Source organism: Dromiciops gliroides, chromosome 3, assembly GCF_019393635.1.
Source record: "Dromiciops gliroides isolate mDroGli1 chromosome 3, mDroGli1.pri, whole genome shotgun sequence".
Classification (NCBI taxonomy): domain Eukaryota; kingdom Metazoa; phylum Chordata; class Mammalia; order Microbiotheria; family Microbiotheriidae; genus Dromiciops; species Dromiciops gliroides.
Genome location: NC_057863.1, coordinates 329,681,776 through 329,699,725, shown reverse-complemented (window position 1 = coordinate 329,699,725; position 17,950 = coordinate 329,681,776). Strand labels below are relative to the sequence as shown.

Genomic DNA, 17,950 nt, shown 5'->3' with positions numbered 1-17,950 from the left:
AAGTGAAGATGCAACTCCTTTTAATAAGCACAGAACAAAGAAAGAACAGAACAGAGTAGGTGAGGAAATCATACCATTGATTATGGGGATGGCAACAACATGGGGTGAGCAATCAGAATGGGTTCACATTAAGGGAAGGGGCTTATCCACACACAAGAGACTAGGACTAGGACTCCTCTGTCTTTGAGGAATGCTTTATGGATTTTAGAGGCTCAGCTACATTCCAAGGCTATTGATAGTGGACCAAGGATAGTTGACTCACTGAGATAAGACCACCTCTAATTGGGCAATGCCTTAAGGGCTAAGATTAGGCCAGGTCAGCTTGTATGCTCTCAGGATAACATGCAAATATCATGGAGTTTTTCAGGAGATGAAATTCTGAGGAATAATAAGCTTCCTTGGCACAAAGTGATTCACAGGTGATACAGGGATAACTGTTGCCTTAAAATTAGAGTGTTTTATGAGAGTATTGAACTTCTAAATTTAGCTCAGAATTTTTCTTTTACTAAAAGTGATCCATAGAGAGAGTACACTTTGGCGTCTAACAAGGAGAGGGAAACTACTTCGGAACTCATGAACTTCACTCAGAGACAAAGAAAAGGCTTTGGTCTGTTACACAGAATACAGAATAAGGCTACAGGATAGAATCAATGAGAGTGAAATCAATTATAAAATACAGGATCAATAATTAATTTTCCCAGAGGGCAACCTGTCCATTTTACAGATGAGGAATTTGGGGGCCCAGAGAAGTTAAACCACTTCTCAGGAACACCTAGCTGGGGTCTGAGGTATGATTTGAACCCATGTCTTCCTAACTCCAAGCCCTACACACACTGCCTTTCTCTCTCATATACAAATAAACAATTATATGATATTTCCTGAAAGAGAGAGCACTAACTCTGAGTTGAATCAAGGGAAGTTTTTTGTCATCCAGCTAAAACAATTAGGTGGAACATTCCAATTCCCTCAGGACATCCCTTGGACTCTCCAGGGTTCAGCAGTGAAAACTGTTTCCAGCCTCCTTAGCATTTCTTCACACCTTGCTGGGTTGGGCTTTAGGGAGGGGGAAAAAAAAAGATTACTCACCCTTTTCCAACCACAAACTTTCAATGGATAATAGTGATTCATATAGTGATTGTGCCTTAACTGAGGTGCTAGTTTATGTAGTTTTAAGGGTTTAAGATGAAGATTAGACAGAAGAAAGCCAATTACATCATTAATTCCCTTTAAATTTGGGATTCAGCCCTGGGTCTAAGTAATTTATCTATGGCTCATTTGAGGAGCTCAATTTCCCCTTCCTGAATAATGTTTGAGGAGAGGAAAGATTCTTTTTATTTATTTGTTTGTTTGTTTGTTTATTTTTTTTTGGCGGGGCAATGAGGGTTAAGTGACTTGCCCAGGGTCATACAGCTGGTAAGTGTCAAGTGTCTGAGGCCAAATTTGAACTCTGGTCCTCCTGAATCCAGGGCCAGTGCTTTATCCACTGAGCCACCTAGCTGCCCCAAGATTTTTTTTTTAAATGGATGCCTTTTGTTTTTACATCATGTTCATTTTGAATATTATATCAGTGTGCTGGCAAATGTTTAACAACTAGTTCTTCTCCCCCTGCTCCCCCAAGAAAAGTTGGTCTAACTTATTTTAAAGTTTGATCTGCCACGTTCTTAAATGCTTTACAAGGCCATAAATCAAGCCCTAATTTGTAGCATTTGTAGATTTCTCAGGTATAAATGCTCACATCGAAAACTGAACAATCAGCTCCTATGAGTAAGTATGAGCCAACTCCAGCATACCGCTTTCTATAGATAATGTACCTTCTCTTTATTTTGTTTTGTTTTGTTTTTTGTTTTTTTGCAGGGCAATGAGGGTTAAGTGACTTGCCCAGGGTCACACAGCTAGTAAGTGTCAAGTGTCTGAGGCCAGCTTTGAACTCAGGTCCTCCTGAATCCAGGGCCGGTGCTTTCCCCACTGTGCCACCTAGCTGCCCCTGTACCTTCTCTTTAAACAAAGATTTAAGAAGAAGAGCTAGCTCATCAAAACCAACCAATACATCTACTGAGTCTGATCATATGTAATATTCCATTTCAATCATCTTCACCCTCTTCAGTGGAGAGAATTACTATATAGCTTTCCTAATTCTTCTAGACCAAACTTGTTTATTATAATTCCACATTTAAATTAGCTCTTTTCTTTTTATTTGTTATTTATGTTATTGTGTACATTGCTTTCCAGATTTGACTTACTTCATTATGTTTCAGTTTATTTTAGTCTTTCCATGTTTCAACAAATTCTTCATATTCATCTTTTCTTACAGGATAGTAATAATACCCATTACATTTAATTGCTACAGTTTGTAATTTCCTTTTTTGAGTCTTCTTATGAAAAATTACTGATCCAGAAATGTTTTACGTGATTGCACATATAAGCCATATCAGAAATCTCAAGGAAGGGAAGGAGAGGAAAGGAAGGATAGAATGTGGTATTCAAACTTTTTTAAGCTTTAAAATTGTTTTAACATGTAATTGGGGAAAAATAAAATATTATTTAAAAATAATAACCTGTTAACATATACACAAAACAGGTTTAGGTACCTCACTGAATCTGTTCACCCCTTCCCAGTCCCATTGTCCTGAAACCCTCTTATCCCACCCCTCCAAACTTTTAATTTCACACATTTTGTTTTTGCTTCTGAGATTGACTGGAAATTTTACACTCTTTCCTTATGCTTCTGTAGCTTCGTGATTGATACATTATGCAGGAAACACTAATAATCTACTTTTACAAAAAGTTATTTTCAAAAGAAGTTTTTAGAGAGAGTGATTTTTTTTCTCCTATTTAATTGGTGACTGTCTACCACCATTGGATGTGGTTTTTGTTATAAAGGGATTGATTAATTTATTGAAATCACATGGGAAATATATTCTCTATTGGAGTATAAGAAAAAATCATTTCTATGCTGTGTTTAATGATCTATAATTTGAATTTTAAAAATTAAAAAATAACCGGTTTGAGTTTTTTCCTATTTTCTCTGATAGTCCATGTACATAGATGTTACATTAAATGAACATTTGTTCGAAGATTGTAGCTTTACTTCTTTAAATTGGCATAAAGTCCCAAGGGCAGTGTATTTGGACCATTTTTTACTTTAGGCATCTAATTCATGTATTACTTACTCCAGAGACTACTTTAGAACTTTTTGATATTTTCAACAGTACTTTATAAACCTTGAAGTGCTCGGCCCGGCGCGCCCCGGCTCGGCACGGCCCGGCCCGGCACGCCCCAGCTCGGCCCGGCTCGGCCCGGCACTGCCCGGCACTGCCCGGCGCGCCCCGGCTCGGCCCGCCCCGGCTCGGCCCGGCCCAGCTCGGCGCGCCCCGGCTCGGCCCAGCCCGCCCCGGCTCGGCACGGCTCGGCTCAGCGCGGCTCAGCGCGCCCCGGCTCGGCACGACACGGCTCGGCTGGCTCGGCTCGGCGCGCCCCGGCTTGGCTTGGCTCGGCGCGCCCCAGCCCGCCCTGGCGCGCCCCGGCTCGGCATGGCATAGCCCGGCGCGCCCCGGCTCTGCACGGTGTGCCCCGGCTCGGCACCGTGCGCTCCGGCCCGGCGCGTCCCAGCTCGGTGCGTCCCGGCCCGGCGCGCCCCGGCTCAGCACGGTGGGCCCTGGCCCGGCGCGCCCCGGCTAGGCCCGGCCTGGCCCGGGCCTGGCCCGGCACGCCCCGGCTCGGCACAGTTTGTAATTTCCAAGTGAATAGCTACCTACTTTTATTTTTTTTGGCTACCTACTTTGTTTCCTGTTATATGTTACCTGCCCATCTTCCCCCACTAAAAAGGGCTATTATAAATATTTTGGTGTATGTGGGACCTTTCTTTCCTGGAGAGAGAGACACACAAACACAGACACACACAGAGACAGAGAAACAGAGACAGACACACAGAAAGAGGGAGAGAGAGAGAGTATGTGTGTGTATGTGTATATAATGTGCTTAGCACAGAGTTTCTGGGTATGGGTTATGGACATTTTAGTTACTTTTTTCTTTTTTAAAGCATGATTCCAACTTTCGTTAAAGAATATTTGGACAAATTCAGAGTTCCACTAACAGTGTGTCTGTTTTCCCATAGTACCATCAATATTAACTATTTCCAGCTTCTGGTATCTTTGCCAATTTGCTGGTTGTAAAGTGAAACCTCAGTTGTTTTTATTTTAATCTCTTTTATTTCTTTTTCTTTTTTTTTGTTTTTTTTTTTTTGTGTGTGTGTGTGTGTGTATGTGTTGTTGTTTTTTTTTTTGGTAAGGCAATTGGGGTTAAGTGACTTGCCCTGGGTCACACAGCTAGTAAGTGTTAAGTGTCTGAGGCTGGATTTGAACTCAGGTACTCCTGACTCCGGGGCTAGTGCTCTATCCACTGTGCCACCTAGCTGCCCCAAATCTCTTTTATTTCTAATGATATGGAACAATCTTTCATATGGTTGTTATTAGTTTGTAATTCCTTTGAGAATTGTTAATGTATTTTAACTAATTATCCATTAGGGAATAGTTCTTGGTCTTACTTATTAGCATTAATTTGTTACATATCTTGGATAGCAAATCCATCTCTGAGATAATTAATGCAAAGATTTCCCCCCCCCCCCCCCCCCCCCCCCCCCCCCCCCCGCAATTGATGACTTTCCTTCCTATCCTAGCAACAGTGATTTTGTTTGCTCAAATGTTTTTAAATTCCTGAAAAATTCTTATTACTTACTCCAATAATGACATTTCCAAAAATCAGCAGGCCTTGGAAGCAGCGCACAGAGGAGTCACCTTTAGCCATCCTTGATGTGTTCTATAAGCTGAAGACTGTTGAGGAAAATACAATTTGATTAGAGTAGGTGACAGATATAAGTATGATTGCTTTAAAAACTGCAACATTCTGTCAGCACATAGTATTAAGTGGCACAGTGGACCTAGACCTAGAGTTAGGGAGACTTGAGTTCAAATTTGGCCTCAGACACTTATTAGCTATGTGACCCTGGGCAAGTCATTTAACCATTGTTAGCCTTGGTTTCTTCAAAGAAAATTGTCAAAGAATTTTTCAAAGAAAAATAATAGCGCCTACCTCCTAGGGTTGTTATGAAAATAAAATGAGATATTTGTAAAGTGCTTTATGAACCTTAAAGCATTATATAAATTATTAATAAATTACATTAGTATAGGATTAATATTTCACGTGTTTATATTTATGCATTTAAATTACATGAATTCTATTAATAAATCATCAGCTATTATTATGATAAAGTATAAAGGACTCTAATTTGTGTTCATGTAATCATTTGGCAAAGGCTGCCCTTGCACTGGCTGAATTTAAATGTGGATGGAGAAAGTTCAACTTAAATAGTCATTATAAAAGAAAAATAAGAGTCTGGTCCATGCCACTTGTTTCAGTAAACCGTTGACTATCTGATCCACATAAGGTAAATCCCCAGAATTTGAGGGCAAGCTCAGAAAATGTCTGCCTTGAACTAGAGCTAATAAGAATTAACATTGAAGGAACTGTATAAATGCAGATGTGACTTATCTATGAAGTGTTGTTGATGTGATAAAACTTACTCCCAAATCCCCATCAAGGAGATATCAATTTAAATATTAATTACTACTAGTAATCTTTCTTTTTTATTCTTTCTTTCTGGACCAGACCTCTGATTTTCATAGGGAATAGTGTGGGGAAAAAATCCCTTCATGGATGCAGATGGCAACTAATTTGTAATTTATAGAATTTGAATATGGCTGGGGCCACTGAGAAGTTTAATGATTTGCCCAGAGGAACACAGTCAGCTTGGATCATCATGGCAGGACATGAATCCAGGGTTTCTCAACTCTAAGGTTTTTCCCCTTCCCAACTATTAATAACTCACATTATTATCCTCATTTTGCAGATGAGTAATATAAGGCTCAGAGACCTTGCCCATGGTCACATGGGGGAACTGGGGTCCAAACCTTTATCTTTTGCCTCCAAGACCAGTGCTTCGGCAACTAGAGTGTCTCCCTAGTTTATATAAAAACTGTAATCTTGGAAGTTGTAAATTGTAAATGACAAATTTTTCATTTTCAAAGGGCCATATGGCAGTCTCTACAGACCACTTAGAAAAAGAACTTGGAAAAAGAACCTAACTTTATAATCATTTGTCATTATTTAAACAGTCCAGTACAAGGGCTGGGGTGCTCTGACTAATCCTCCCATACTTAGCAGGCAGGCATATTCCTACAGGGAGATGGGAACATCCAGGTCTTTGGGCTCAATGATACTATTAAAGCATTCACATCATCCGCTGTGTTCTGATTCTACTCATCAAAGCAACTTTGCTAATATTGATTTAATTTGCTACTAGGAAGGGAATGTACTAACCAGCCAACATGAATATTCCCATTTATTTGGCACTTATGATTCTTAGTATAAACTAACAAATTGGTATCCCCAAGTTATGGTGCAGGTCGGTGACTCAGTGGATAGAGTTCTGGCCCTGGAGTCAGGAAGACTCATCTTCCTGAATTCAAATGGCCTCAGACACTTACTGGCCTTGTGACCCTGAACAAGTCACTTCACCTTGTTTGCCTCAGTTTTCTCATCTGTAAAATGAGATGGGGAAGTAAATGGCAAACCACTTCAATATCTTTGCCAAGAAAACCCCAAATAGGGTCACAAAGAATCAGATAAAACCAAACAATAAATTCCAAGTTATCAATTAATCTCAAGAGTTTGATTAGCATGATTCAGTCCCCTATAATCTCTTTACCCTGTGAACTGAGAATCAAATCCCTGAACTTTCATAGTTGACTAGGAGACCCTGGAGACAGGGTGACCCCAATCCTATACAAGTACACCCAAAATGCGCAGTCTAAGTAGTAAACCTCCCCTTCTCTCTGTTCTGATCATTTTGACTATATTTCAAGAAATACAGGTTCACTCTGCTATCTATTTCTTTAATCACAAACTAAACAGCATCAACTTTCTCCAGTCTTAAATGTAAGCTAGCAAATGACATGTTGATAAAGGTAACAGCAAAATGGTTTCAGCTGAGTTCTTCCAATAGCAGTGGACTTAATCTCTTCAGAGGGGGTAGGGATCTTTGGAACATTTCCAGGCCTGATACAGGGGACCCGAAGAAGCTACTGTCTGATTTATGTTATAATGCTCAGCCCCTGGCATATCTGAGTTATATTACCACGGGCAAGTCTGACCCTTAGTTACTCCCTCTAAAAAGTGGGGATAATATCTGAAGTATTATACTGAGCATTAAATCAATGTTCACTGTATGTAACATGCTTTGTTAAGCTTAAAGTGGCATAAAAATGTCAGTTATTGTAATTTATGAAATAGATGGGTAAGGTTGAAAATGATGGTTCTATAAGGGATTAATAGAAATTTGACCCACTTGACTTTGTTATGCTTTCCTTAAATTTCAGACTTCAGAATCATTGTTGCTATCTAATCTAACAACTTTTAAAATTCTCTACAGTAGTTTCTAGTTTTTAAATACTCCTAAGTGATTGTTAGGTGACACAGTGGATAGAGTGCTAGCTCTGGAGTCAAGAAGCCTCATCTTCCTGAGTTCAAATCTGGCCTCAGATACTTACTACCTATGTGATCCTGGGCAAGTCATTTAACCCTGTTTGCCTCAGTTTCCTCATCTGTAAAATGAGCTGGAGAAGGAAATGGAAAACCACTGTCAAAAAAACCCCAAACCCAAATAGGGTCAGGAAGAATTGCACATGACTGAAGAACAATGACAAAGTTTTTGCCACTTTTATAAATTCTCTTTACATAGCAGTTTCTGGGGCTCTGTTAAGTGACTTTTTTGTGTATTCTTGGCATGTACAGAAATACACTAATTATTTCAAGCTACTAGAGGTACTTAAATTTTCTATATTTTCTAATCTATCCCTCCCTATTCCCCTTTCTAGAAAGCCATCTTTTGTATGAAAGGTGGAAAATTTTAGGAAAACTAACCAACATATCAACTGTTCGATAGGATATACAATACTTAACACTCATAATTCTTTACCTCTTCAAAGAAAGGAGGGTGATGCATTTGTTCAGTCTTTTAGAGGTATTTTGTAATAACATTCATATTGTGCCACCTTGCACTTAAAAGCACCCAGGAACTGAAGGAGTTAATGCATCAATTACACAAGTAGTACCTGACTCATTTAGCAGGACCTGTCACATTGTTAAGTCCATTATCGGCATCTACAAGACATTCTTCCTGACCAGGGGGATTATCATCTAAACTAGAGACTCAGGTAAGTAGACCGTGAGAAGGAGGAGTTACTATAGTAGACATGTAGGGAATAAAGGTCATGTTTCAATCTGAGGGAAAAAAATCCATCATGATTTATTGAGTACCTGCCCTTTAGGTATCAAATTGTTGTCATGAGTAGACTGGAGCTTCAGAACACAAAGAAGGCAGAACCTGCTTTCAAAGAGTTTACATTTGGAGTGGGACAAATGTACTAAGAAGTGCAAATGTCAAAATAATGAGCAATAAAGGAAAAACATTGAGTGGGTGGAGAAAAAAGCTAAGAAGGGGCAGAAGATATAGACGAGAGTTTCATAGGATGGGCAGACATGGAATCTGTGCCAATGGAGGGCACAGCTACATCAATGACACATTTGAGTCCTAGAGGTCAGCTCCTCTCTTTCTTTACTATGCATTCCCCAACCCCCAATTTTGGTTCCTCTACCATTGAAAATTCTTGCTTTGATTTAGAAACCACTTAATTCACTGCTATCTTGTTGAACACATAGTACTTGCTCTCGGTACAATAAGTTTAAAAGATTAATGAATTTTTTTAATTTAACGGACATGAAAAAAAAAGTAAAGGTAGTTCCCTTGCATTTTCACTCTTGTGGGTAATGAGCCTGGATGACTTGTATTCAGATAAAACTGAACTGATATACGTAATGAAAGCTAGGAGATAGCAATGTGTTCTCTACTCTCTTCCTCTTATTTTAAAAGCCTTGAGAAGAAGAAAGAAGAGGAGGGGGGGAAGGGGGAGGAGGAGGAAGAAGATGATGGTGGTGTCATCTAACATTTAAATAAATTTTAAAATTTGCAAACTGCTTTACATCCATTATCTCATTTGAGCTTCGTCACAACTCCTTAAAATAGGTAGTACATTATACAGATAGGGGAACTGAGACTCGGGTTAAGTGTGTTATGGGCCCAGAGCACCTCAAAAGTTCTCTGGGGCACACAAAGAACCTTCTCCTTGAGAAACTAATCCAAAGGACAGACACACCTAAAGAGATAAGTGGAATTGGATCTAAGCGGAGCTAGCTCTGGGACCCCCACCCTTCGTTCTAGTCTCCCTCACCCCTGGGGAGATAAGATTAGGTGTGGCTGCTGCCTTTGTGGCCAGAGTAGCAGAGAGATGGTTTGAGAGATTCGAAGCCACCCCTCACCCAACTCCCCCAGCCACCACCAGTGGGGGATGTTCCTCCCTCAATAAGGGAACTTGCCACAGTCAGGCGATCACTTCATCAGTCCTCAGACACATACTCCCAGTGTCACCCTGTGAATAAATAATTTAATCTCTTAGAGCTTCAGGCTATTCTCTAAAATCACAAATTGCAGGGGAAGGGCCTATCTGCTATGGTAAAGGGAGTTTCCTTACCTGGGATTCTCCATACCAATGAAATAACAGGTCTGTTCCCTTCCCTTCCCACTGCCAATAATTATTAGTAACATTTTAAATGGCATATGATATTGAATCTTTTATAGCTCCTTAATGGGATTTTGAGTAGAATCTAGATTTGGTTGGTTTTCAGGGGACTAAAATGCATTCCCTAAATGACTGCAGATTCACATGGGGACTTTGGACCCAGGAACAGTACAGAGGATGCTTGCAGGTAGTCCAGGCATGGGGAATGTCACGGCTGCTCTGCACATGCTCCCTTTGGCCATGGGGCTGTAAGGAGGGAGCTTGTAGTCTATGCCCTTTGACTACTGGGACAGGAGTGACTCTGGCTCTTGTCCTGTGACATCCCAGTTACTTTGGAGATTGAGGGAATGTGAGGAGGAGAAGTGATCCTCAGTGAAGATTTCCCTAGATTTCTGATTCCATCTCTAAGGAGGATGCACGGGCTATGGGTGGGGTCAGAGGCAGGTACAAAGCAGCACTGCTTCATGGGAGGACCCGCTCAGTAGCATTCCAGCAACATTCCTGAAACCTTACTGTCCTGCATTTCAGTGCCAGCACAGAGTTCATGCCTGCACAGCTTTAAAATCTTAACTTCAGGTTCAGAAGTAGTGAAGGGGACTACATCCCTTTGCTCCCTTTGCTGCAGGGAATGCTTATTCTTTGAGAAGTAAAAAGTGAAAGAACCACCATCATTTTATTCCTGCTTCCTTTCTGGCAGGTGTCAGACTAGGAACTGCATCCCGAGGCAACCTTTTTCTTGTAAGCTAAGAGCCCTTTCAATGCCTTGAAGAAATGAGCCCAGCTAGAGGATCCCAGCACTACTATGTCTTGCATTAACTTATCTATGTGCATCTTTTTCTCCCTGTGACATGTTAAAAGTTTGAGAGACATTGTTATTGGGTAATTTAATAATTTTATTAATAAGGCTAGCATGTTTATTAATAAAAGAGGTCAGTGGCACTCTCAAATGCCAAAGACCCTTCATGGTGGTGGGCTCACAGCTTAATACCCTTGGAAGAGTGGGCATTCCTGAGGGTGGCAATCAACCCTGATTGCTTAGCAATTAATGAGAGAATGGGTATGGGCTATATTCCAATGAGGGTCTTGAGGTAGGTGACTTGGATTACTGAAGTCTTAGTCAAAAAGATTTATCAATTTCCGTATTACCTGTTTGACAAAAGGAAGAATTCACATTTTCCCAGACCTGTCTGAGTAAAAACAATGAGCAGGAATCCAGTCTTTGCCCAAGATTCCCACACTGGTTGATTTCTGGATAAGGAAGTATAAAAGGGGAAAAACCTTGGTCCTGATTTAATAATTTGTTATTAAATGTGAGAGAAATAATCATTTTTCTCATCCCCTAGTAAATGAAGGCAGAAAGGTCGGGATGGTGCCTAACACACTGCCTTGTATATAGTTGGTTCTTAACAAATGCTTGGTCGATTGAAAAGGAGATAACATTATTTAAATGAAGTATGTATCTAGGTTTTTCCAGGGGAAGAACTTAAGGAAGACACCATCTCCAAAGTATCTTTTTTTTTTTTTTTTTTGCGGGGCAATGAGGGTTAAGTGACTTGCCCAGGGTCACACAGCTAGTAAGTATCAAGTGTCTGAGGCCGGATTTGAACTCAGGTACTCCTGAATCCAGGGCCCGTGCTTTATCCACTGCGCCACCTAGCCGCCCTCAAAGTATCTTTTGAAGCACGAGGTTGTAAGTAGTAAAGATTTTTAAAATGGCAAAGGCATACATTTCTAGAGTTAATCAACTAACATGAGTTAATGTGACATAGTAGATAGACAGCTGGCCTTGGAATCAGGAAGATGTGACTGGAGTCCCAGATCAACCACACCCTGCCTGGGTGACACAACTTTCTGTGCCTCAGAGAACTCTCCAATATCATAATTGGCAGGGAAACTGCTAATCTTCATTGGTAAAGAAAGTTCCTTAGCAGGAACTTATTTTCAGTTCCCGAGTCACTGAAATCACAGGTGAGGGAAAAATAATGTCAATTAACCTGATGTAAATCCCTGGGCTCAGATGTCATCAGTCTAAGGAGTCTGAAGAAATTCAGTGTAATCGTAACTGACCACAATACATAATGAACAGACGCTATACTGATATGACTATGCATAAGAAGGAATAGGATTTTTTTGTGTGTGTTCAAGATTAGAAAGTTTCACTTTCAGGCAGACTCTTGGGTGCAATTAGGTGGCTCAGTGGATAAAGGACTGGACCTGGAGTCAGGAAGACTCATCTTTGTGAATTCAAATCTGGCCTCAGACACTTACTAATTGGGTGAATCTGGGCAAGTCACTTCGCCCTGTTTGCTTCAGTTTTCTCAGCTGTAAACTGAACTGGAGAAGGAAATGGCAAGCCACTGCCAAGAAAATTCCAAAGGGGTCATGAAGAGTTGGACATGATTAAAAAACTACTGAAAGGGCAGCTAGGTGGCACAGTGGATAGAGCACCAGCCCTAGAGTCAGGAGTACCTGAGTTCAAATCCGGCCTCAGACACTTAACACTTACTAGCTGTGTGACCCTGGGCAAGTCACTTAACCCCAATTGCCTCACTAAAAAAAAAAAAAAACAACAAAAAACCAAACCAAGCTACTGAACAACAAACCACAAGTGGTGGGGTGGGGGATGGAGGTGGGGAGAAGCACCAGAGGGTACCCAGCACAGGGGTATCTTGTTCTACAGAGTTGAAAAAAATTAGGCAGGGCAGCAGATGCAGAGTGGAGTGAGCCAAAAAGTCTACCTTCTGCCCTTTATAAAGGAAGGCATTGAGAGGAGTTTGGTACTCCACCTTCTAGTCCTCTAATCAGAGGGGAAAGGAGGCTGAGGAAGGTGGTCCCAGGCAAGACCTGAGTTAGCAGGAGCATGGAGATGATATCAGAGATGATTATTTTATTTTATTGATCACAGAAGGGACATTTCCACATGACAAGAGTCCATCCTTTTGACTGTCCATTACCAAACATCTTTGGGGCAGCCAGAGTTAGTAGGGCCTAATCAGGCCCCAGTGTCATCCCAGCAAAGCTTGTGTCCCTTAGCAAGAAACCAGAGTATGACCAGCTCCCTGGCAGGTGTGCTAGTCTAGAAAATCAAGGGGTTTCCCTGACCCTGTGACAACTAAAATACATGAACTCTCAGACTTGACAAGTGGCCCTATCCCTTTTCTTTTCTTTTCTTTTTTTTTTTTTTGCAGGGCAATGGGGGTTAAGTGACTTGCCCAGGGTCACACAGCTAGTAAGTGTCAAGTGTCTGAGGCCGGATTTGAACTCAGGTACTCCTGAATCCAGGGCCCGTGCTTTATCCACTCCGCCACCTGGCCACCCCCTATCCCTTTTCTTTTAAGTTTAATATTGGAAAGGATTCTTCTCCCTTCAGCAGCAGAATGCTGTCCACTGTTATTGAAACTACCAAAAGAATCAAATACTTTACCCCTTGCTTCTATTAAAATGCAACTGTCCCCAGAAGAGAGTGGCCTTATCAGTCCTTTTTACCTCATTGTGAATGAATTTTATTAGGAGGATTCAAATTTTATCTGCTATTTACTATTTGTAGGAAGTCCTTCTACCTCCTTGGGCTCCACTTTCCTAGTAATTTAAAAAAAAAATGGGAGGATAGGCCTACTACTAGAAGTGGACCAAGTGATGATAACCAATGACAGGGACTCAGTCTCAGTCAATAAACATTTATTAAATGCTTTTGATGTACCAGACACTCTGCTAAGCTCTGGGGATACAAAAGAAGCAAAAGATAATCCTTGCCATCAAGAAGCTCATAACTGAATGGAGGAGACAACAAGCAAACAAATATGTACAAGCAAGCTATATATAGGGTAATCAGAAATAAGAGAGGGGAAGCACTAAAATTAAGAGGGGTCGGGAAAGGCTTTCAGTAAGACAGGATTTTAACTGGGACTTAAAGGATGCCAGAGAGAAGGCAAAGATGCTCAAGTTTTAATTTGCTTCCTGTTTTCTCTGCTAAGGAAAATAACTTTTGGATCAGACTTAGAAATAACAAAACAAAAATGGCTATTTGGGAGTTAATGCCCAAGATAAGTAAGGTAATAGTGAGAGAAATACAAGCTGCCCTTGATGGGTTTAAATCATCCTTCCCAATCAATTAAACTCTTGCTCTTAGAGAATTGGCAGATGTGATTGTTGAGACATTGTTGAGCTATGACAATAACCTTTGAAAGATGATGGAAGCCAGGTACCGTATCGAGCATACTTATAATTCCTGCTATCTGGAAGTCTGAGGCTGGTGAGGTACTTGCTTGAGTTCAGGAGTTGTAAGATGCAATAGGGATAAAGCAAAAAGAGTCTCTACACTAAATCCAGCCACAATACAGTGAACCTGGGAGCAGAAAGCCACCAGGTTTCCTAGTGGGGCAGGAAGGTTGGAAGCAGAGCTTGTCAAAGCTTCCATACCAATCAGGAATGGGATCAGGGCTGTAAATGGCCACTACACTTTCAACCTAAGAGAGATTAGAGAGACTCAGTCTTGAAAACAAGGAAAAGGGAGACAGACAGACAGACAGACAGGAAGGGAAAGAAAGAGAAAGAAAAAAGATAATGGGAAACTGGAAAGATACTGAAGGATTGGGAAAGGGCATATGTCCTGATTTTCAAAAACTAAGAGAAGAGAATCAGCAAATTATAGGCCAGTGAGCTTGACTTTGATTACTTTAAAAACTCTAGAATGCATTATTAAAGAAATAAGACATTTAAAAGAGGTAGTGGTGACCACAAAGGCTATGGCTTCATCAGGAACAGGTTGTGCCAAGCTAATTTTATTTCATTTCTTGACCAGGTTTATTAGATCAGGAAAATGTGTTAGATACTACTCACCTAATTTTTTTTTTTGGTTGGGCAATGAGGGTTAAGTAACTTGCCCAGGGTCACACAGCTAGTTGTGTCAAGTGTCTGAGGCCGGATTTGAATTTAGGTCCTCCTGAATCCAGGGCCAGTGCTCTATCCATTGCACCACCTAGCTGCCCCCCTAATTTTTTTCATTAAAAAATATTTACTGAGCACTTACAACACTATACATTACTTAGAATAGTAGAGTAGTGGAGATGGAGAGAATTATATATATATATATACATATATATTTTATTAAAAAATTTTTTTCCAATTACATGTTAAAGACTTTTTTTGAGTTCCAAATTTTTCTCCCACCCTCCCTTCCTTCCCCTTCTCCTGAAGCTAGCCAATTCACTTCAGAACAGATTTTACAGAGAATAGGTTGCATGGACAGTCCTGTTCTGGGAAATCTCTCTTCTATCCCTTTGAAACATTTCTCCTCCCAGTATGGTATCATTACAATTTGTCTGACTTAGTCAATACACAAGAAACAGATTCTTAAATCTTCAGTCCACAGCAAGTACTCCAAGCTTCATTTCTTAACCTTTTCTATTTTTGTTTTAAGCCTCTCTCTTAAAAACTTATCCAAGCCCAAGGTATTGACTTTTCTAGATGCATTGAATGAATCTAGAAACAATTACTCACTAAACAAGCAAATTTTTGAAGAAGAAGAAATATGTGAGACTCACCCACCTAGCATGAGATCATTTTTCTGGTTCATTACTCTTTTTCCTCACCTAGTTCTGTTGTGCCAAAGAACACACAGACCACACCTTCAGCTTATAGTTCCAGTTAGAGAAGCAAATCCAAGAAGAAAAGTGTGGGAAAGAAAGAATCATCTATAATATGTTATTCTTCCCCTTTCAGCTTGATATCCAAGGAGGAGCAGTGATGTTCAGATGTTTGTATAGCTGTGAGGTGTAAACCCTAAACTGAGGTGTGTCTTGGGCTGCTATTCTTCTAAGCAATGGAGTTAGATACTCACATCCAAGTGAGGTCCTTGGGAATGGGAATCATCTAAGTGGGTGAGACAGAAGTTTGGCTACAGAGCACCATACAGTCATTTTTAATTTACCTTTCTATTTCTATCATAGTTTTAGTAGTAGTAGTAGTAGTGGTAGTAGTAGTGGTGGTGGTGGTGGTAGTAGTAGTAGTAGTAGTGGTGGTGGTGGTGGTAGTGGTGGTAGTAGTAGTAGTAGTAGTAGTAGTAGTAGACTCATGATGGAAAATGCTCTCCACATCCAGACTTTCTACTACTACTACTACTACTACTACTACTACTACCACTACCACCACCACCACCACCATCACCATCACTACCTAGTATTTATACAGTGTCTACTATGTGCCAGGTACTGTGCTAGTTTCCCTAGTCTATATTTATTTCAATAATTAGGAACAGTGTTATTGGGGTTGATAGGGACTCCATAGGTAGCCATGGGAGTAGGTGAGGTTCTGGAGATTATATTAGAATTGGCTTAGTCTAGTTGTTCTCAGAAAGTGGCCATTTGCCAAGGGGATTTATGAATGGAAGCTGGGAAAACAGAATAGAAAGATGATCTTTTAGAAAATTAAATGGCTTCTATGGTTTATTTCAATTCTAAAACTGTTTAATTCTAAAGAGATTACCTATGGGAATTAGGAAAAATAATTTGTTGGCTGGTATTTTTTTATTTGTATTTATTTACAAATCTATTTTTAGTAGTAAACAACATAACAACTACCTGAAAATTCATCATTTGTATCCAGGAAGTTTCATTCAGCAAATAAGCATTCTTTCACATGAATTGAATATCAAATTCTATATGATTTATGATGTATCTGAATATCTGTACCCCGGACAGTTCAATTCAAGACAAAAATCACTTTTCATTTTAAAGAAGGTAATTAAGGATTATCAGAAAGGGAGAGTCTTAAATTTTTTTTTATCCTAAAGACACTGAAAATATGCATGGGATCTAGTAGGGATCATGGACAATCACCTAATTGGCAAAGTAAATTTTGGAAGGAAAAAAAAAAGTCACATACCCAGTCAATAAAGTTGACTCGCTCACAAGCACTATTTTACAGAAAATACATTTGAGACAAATTACTGATTTCATTTTATAAAACGAAAATTATTTTCTGTATAAGTGAGAAAATTGGGTCAGGGTAAAACTGAGGCCCAGGTTTTGTTTAAGTAAATCTTTGGACCCACTCAGTGGGGCACTGGGACATCAGAATTTCTATTGAAAGAGTTGGACCTTGAAATCAAGAGAGTTGAATAATGTCCCTGGAGGAAAAGGGCTACTCTCGCAGGGACCACAGTGATGATGGTAATTTAAAAAAATAAGCATCTTTTAAAAAGGGAATGTTCAGTCCCGGCTAAAAGGAGACAAATCTATCCTTAATCACACAGAACATCACCCTTATGAATACCCTTTAATCCATCAATTTAGCACCACTAAGAAACTGTTCATGCAAGAAGAATCCTATCTCTTTCTAGCTTTTAATCATTTCATAGTGAATTTAGTCCTCTACTCACCAAGAATGCCTCTTGTCCTTTTCTGGCTCTGCTATGAGTTTGTTCACCTGTGGGGCTTATCTAGCCTGTAGCGATTCTTTAAAGTCCTGAGGCACAGAAGAATAGTGATTTGTGATTGGTAGACTGCATCTCACATGGGCTGAACCTGTGCCTGCCTGAACTTGTTTCAAATGAGGATGAAAGCAAAGGAAAATGTTTAGCCAATAAATTTCTGACTGCAATGGAATGCTGTTATTCTGACAGGCCCATCCCAAGTGCTTCCACATTGGCACATTTCTCCTTTCCTTCCTCTGGACTGCTCCCACTTTGCAAAACAGCTTAATTAATTACAAACACAGTTATTCTTCCCCCCCCCCATTCCTATTACAGTTTTAACACACTGAAAGGTGAATGTTTGCTGTAGTAGGGGGCAGTGAGGTGGCACAGTGGGTAGAGCACCAGACCTGGAGTCAGGAAGACTCATCTTTCTGAGTTCAAGTCCAGTCCCAGACACTTACTAGCTGTGTGACCCTGGGCAAGTCACTTAACCCTCTTTGCCTCAGTTCCTCATCTGTAAAATGAGCTGGAGAAGGAAATGGCAAATCACTCTTTGCCAAGAAAACCCAAAGTAGGGTCGAGAACTGTCAGACAGAACTGAACAACAGTCCGACTACATGTTCATTCATCTTTTACTCCTCTGAATGATGACTTTCAGTGTAGCTGAAATCTGCTATGATCAACTGTGATAGACTTTTAGCTCTTCTCAGCAATACAATGATCCAAGACAATTACAAAAGACTCATGATGGAAAATGCTCTCCACATCCAGAAAAAGAACTCTGGAGTCTGAATGAAGATTGAAATATACTATTTTAACTTGTTGTTTCTTCTTGTGTTTTTTT

General features: G+C 40.2%; 1 protein-coding gene across 1 annotated transcript in view; it reads right to left on the bottom strand.

Moving 5' to 3' along the window:
* UPK1B (uroplakin 1B) overlaps positions 1 to 17,157 on the bottom strand; it is a 40,904-nt gene extending 23,747 nt beyond the window's left edge. The window contains exons 1-2 of the mRNA XM_043995900.1: positions 17,071 to 17,157; positions 4,735 to 4,829 (exon numbers count right to left, since the gene is read on the bottom strand). Of these exons, the coding sequence (XP_043851835.1) occupies positions 4,735 to 4,803 (69 nt within the window). The 5' untranslated portion in view covers positions 4,804 to 4,829; positions 17,071 to 17,157. The remainder of the gene's footprint in view (positions 1 to 4,734; positions 4,830 to 17,070) is intronic.
* Between the last annotated feature and the right edge of the window lie 793 nt (positions 17,158 to 17,950).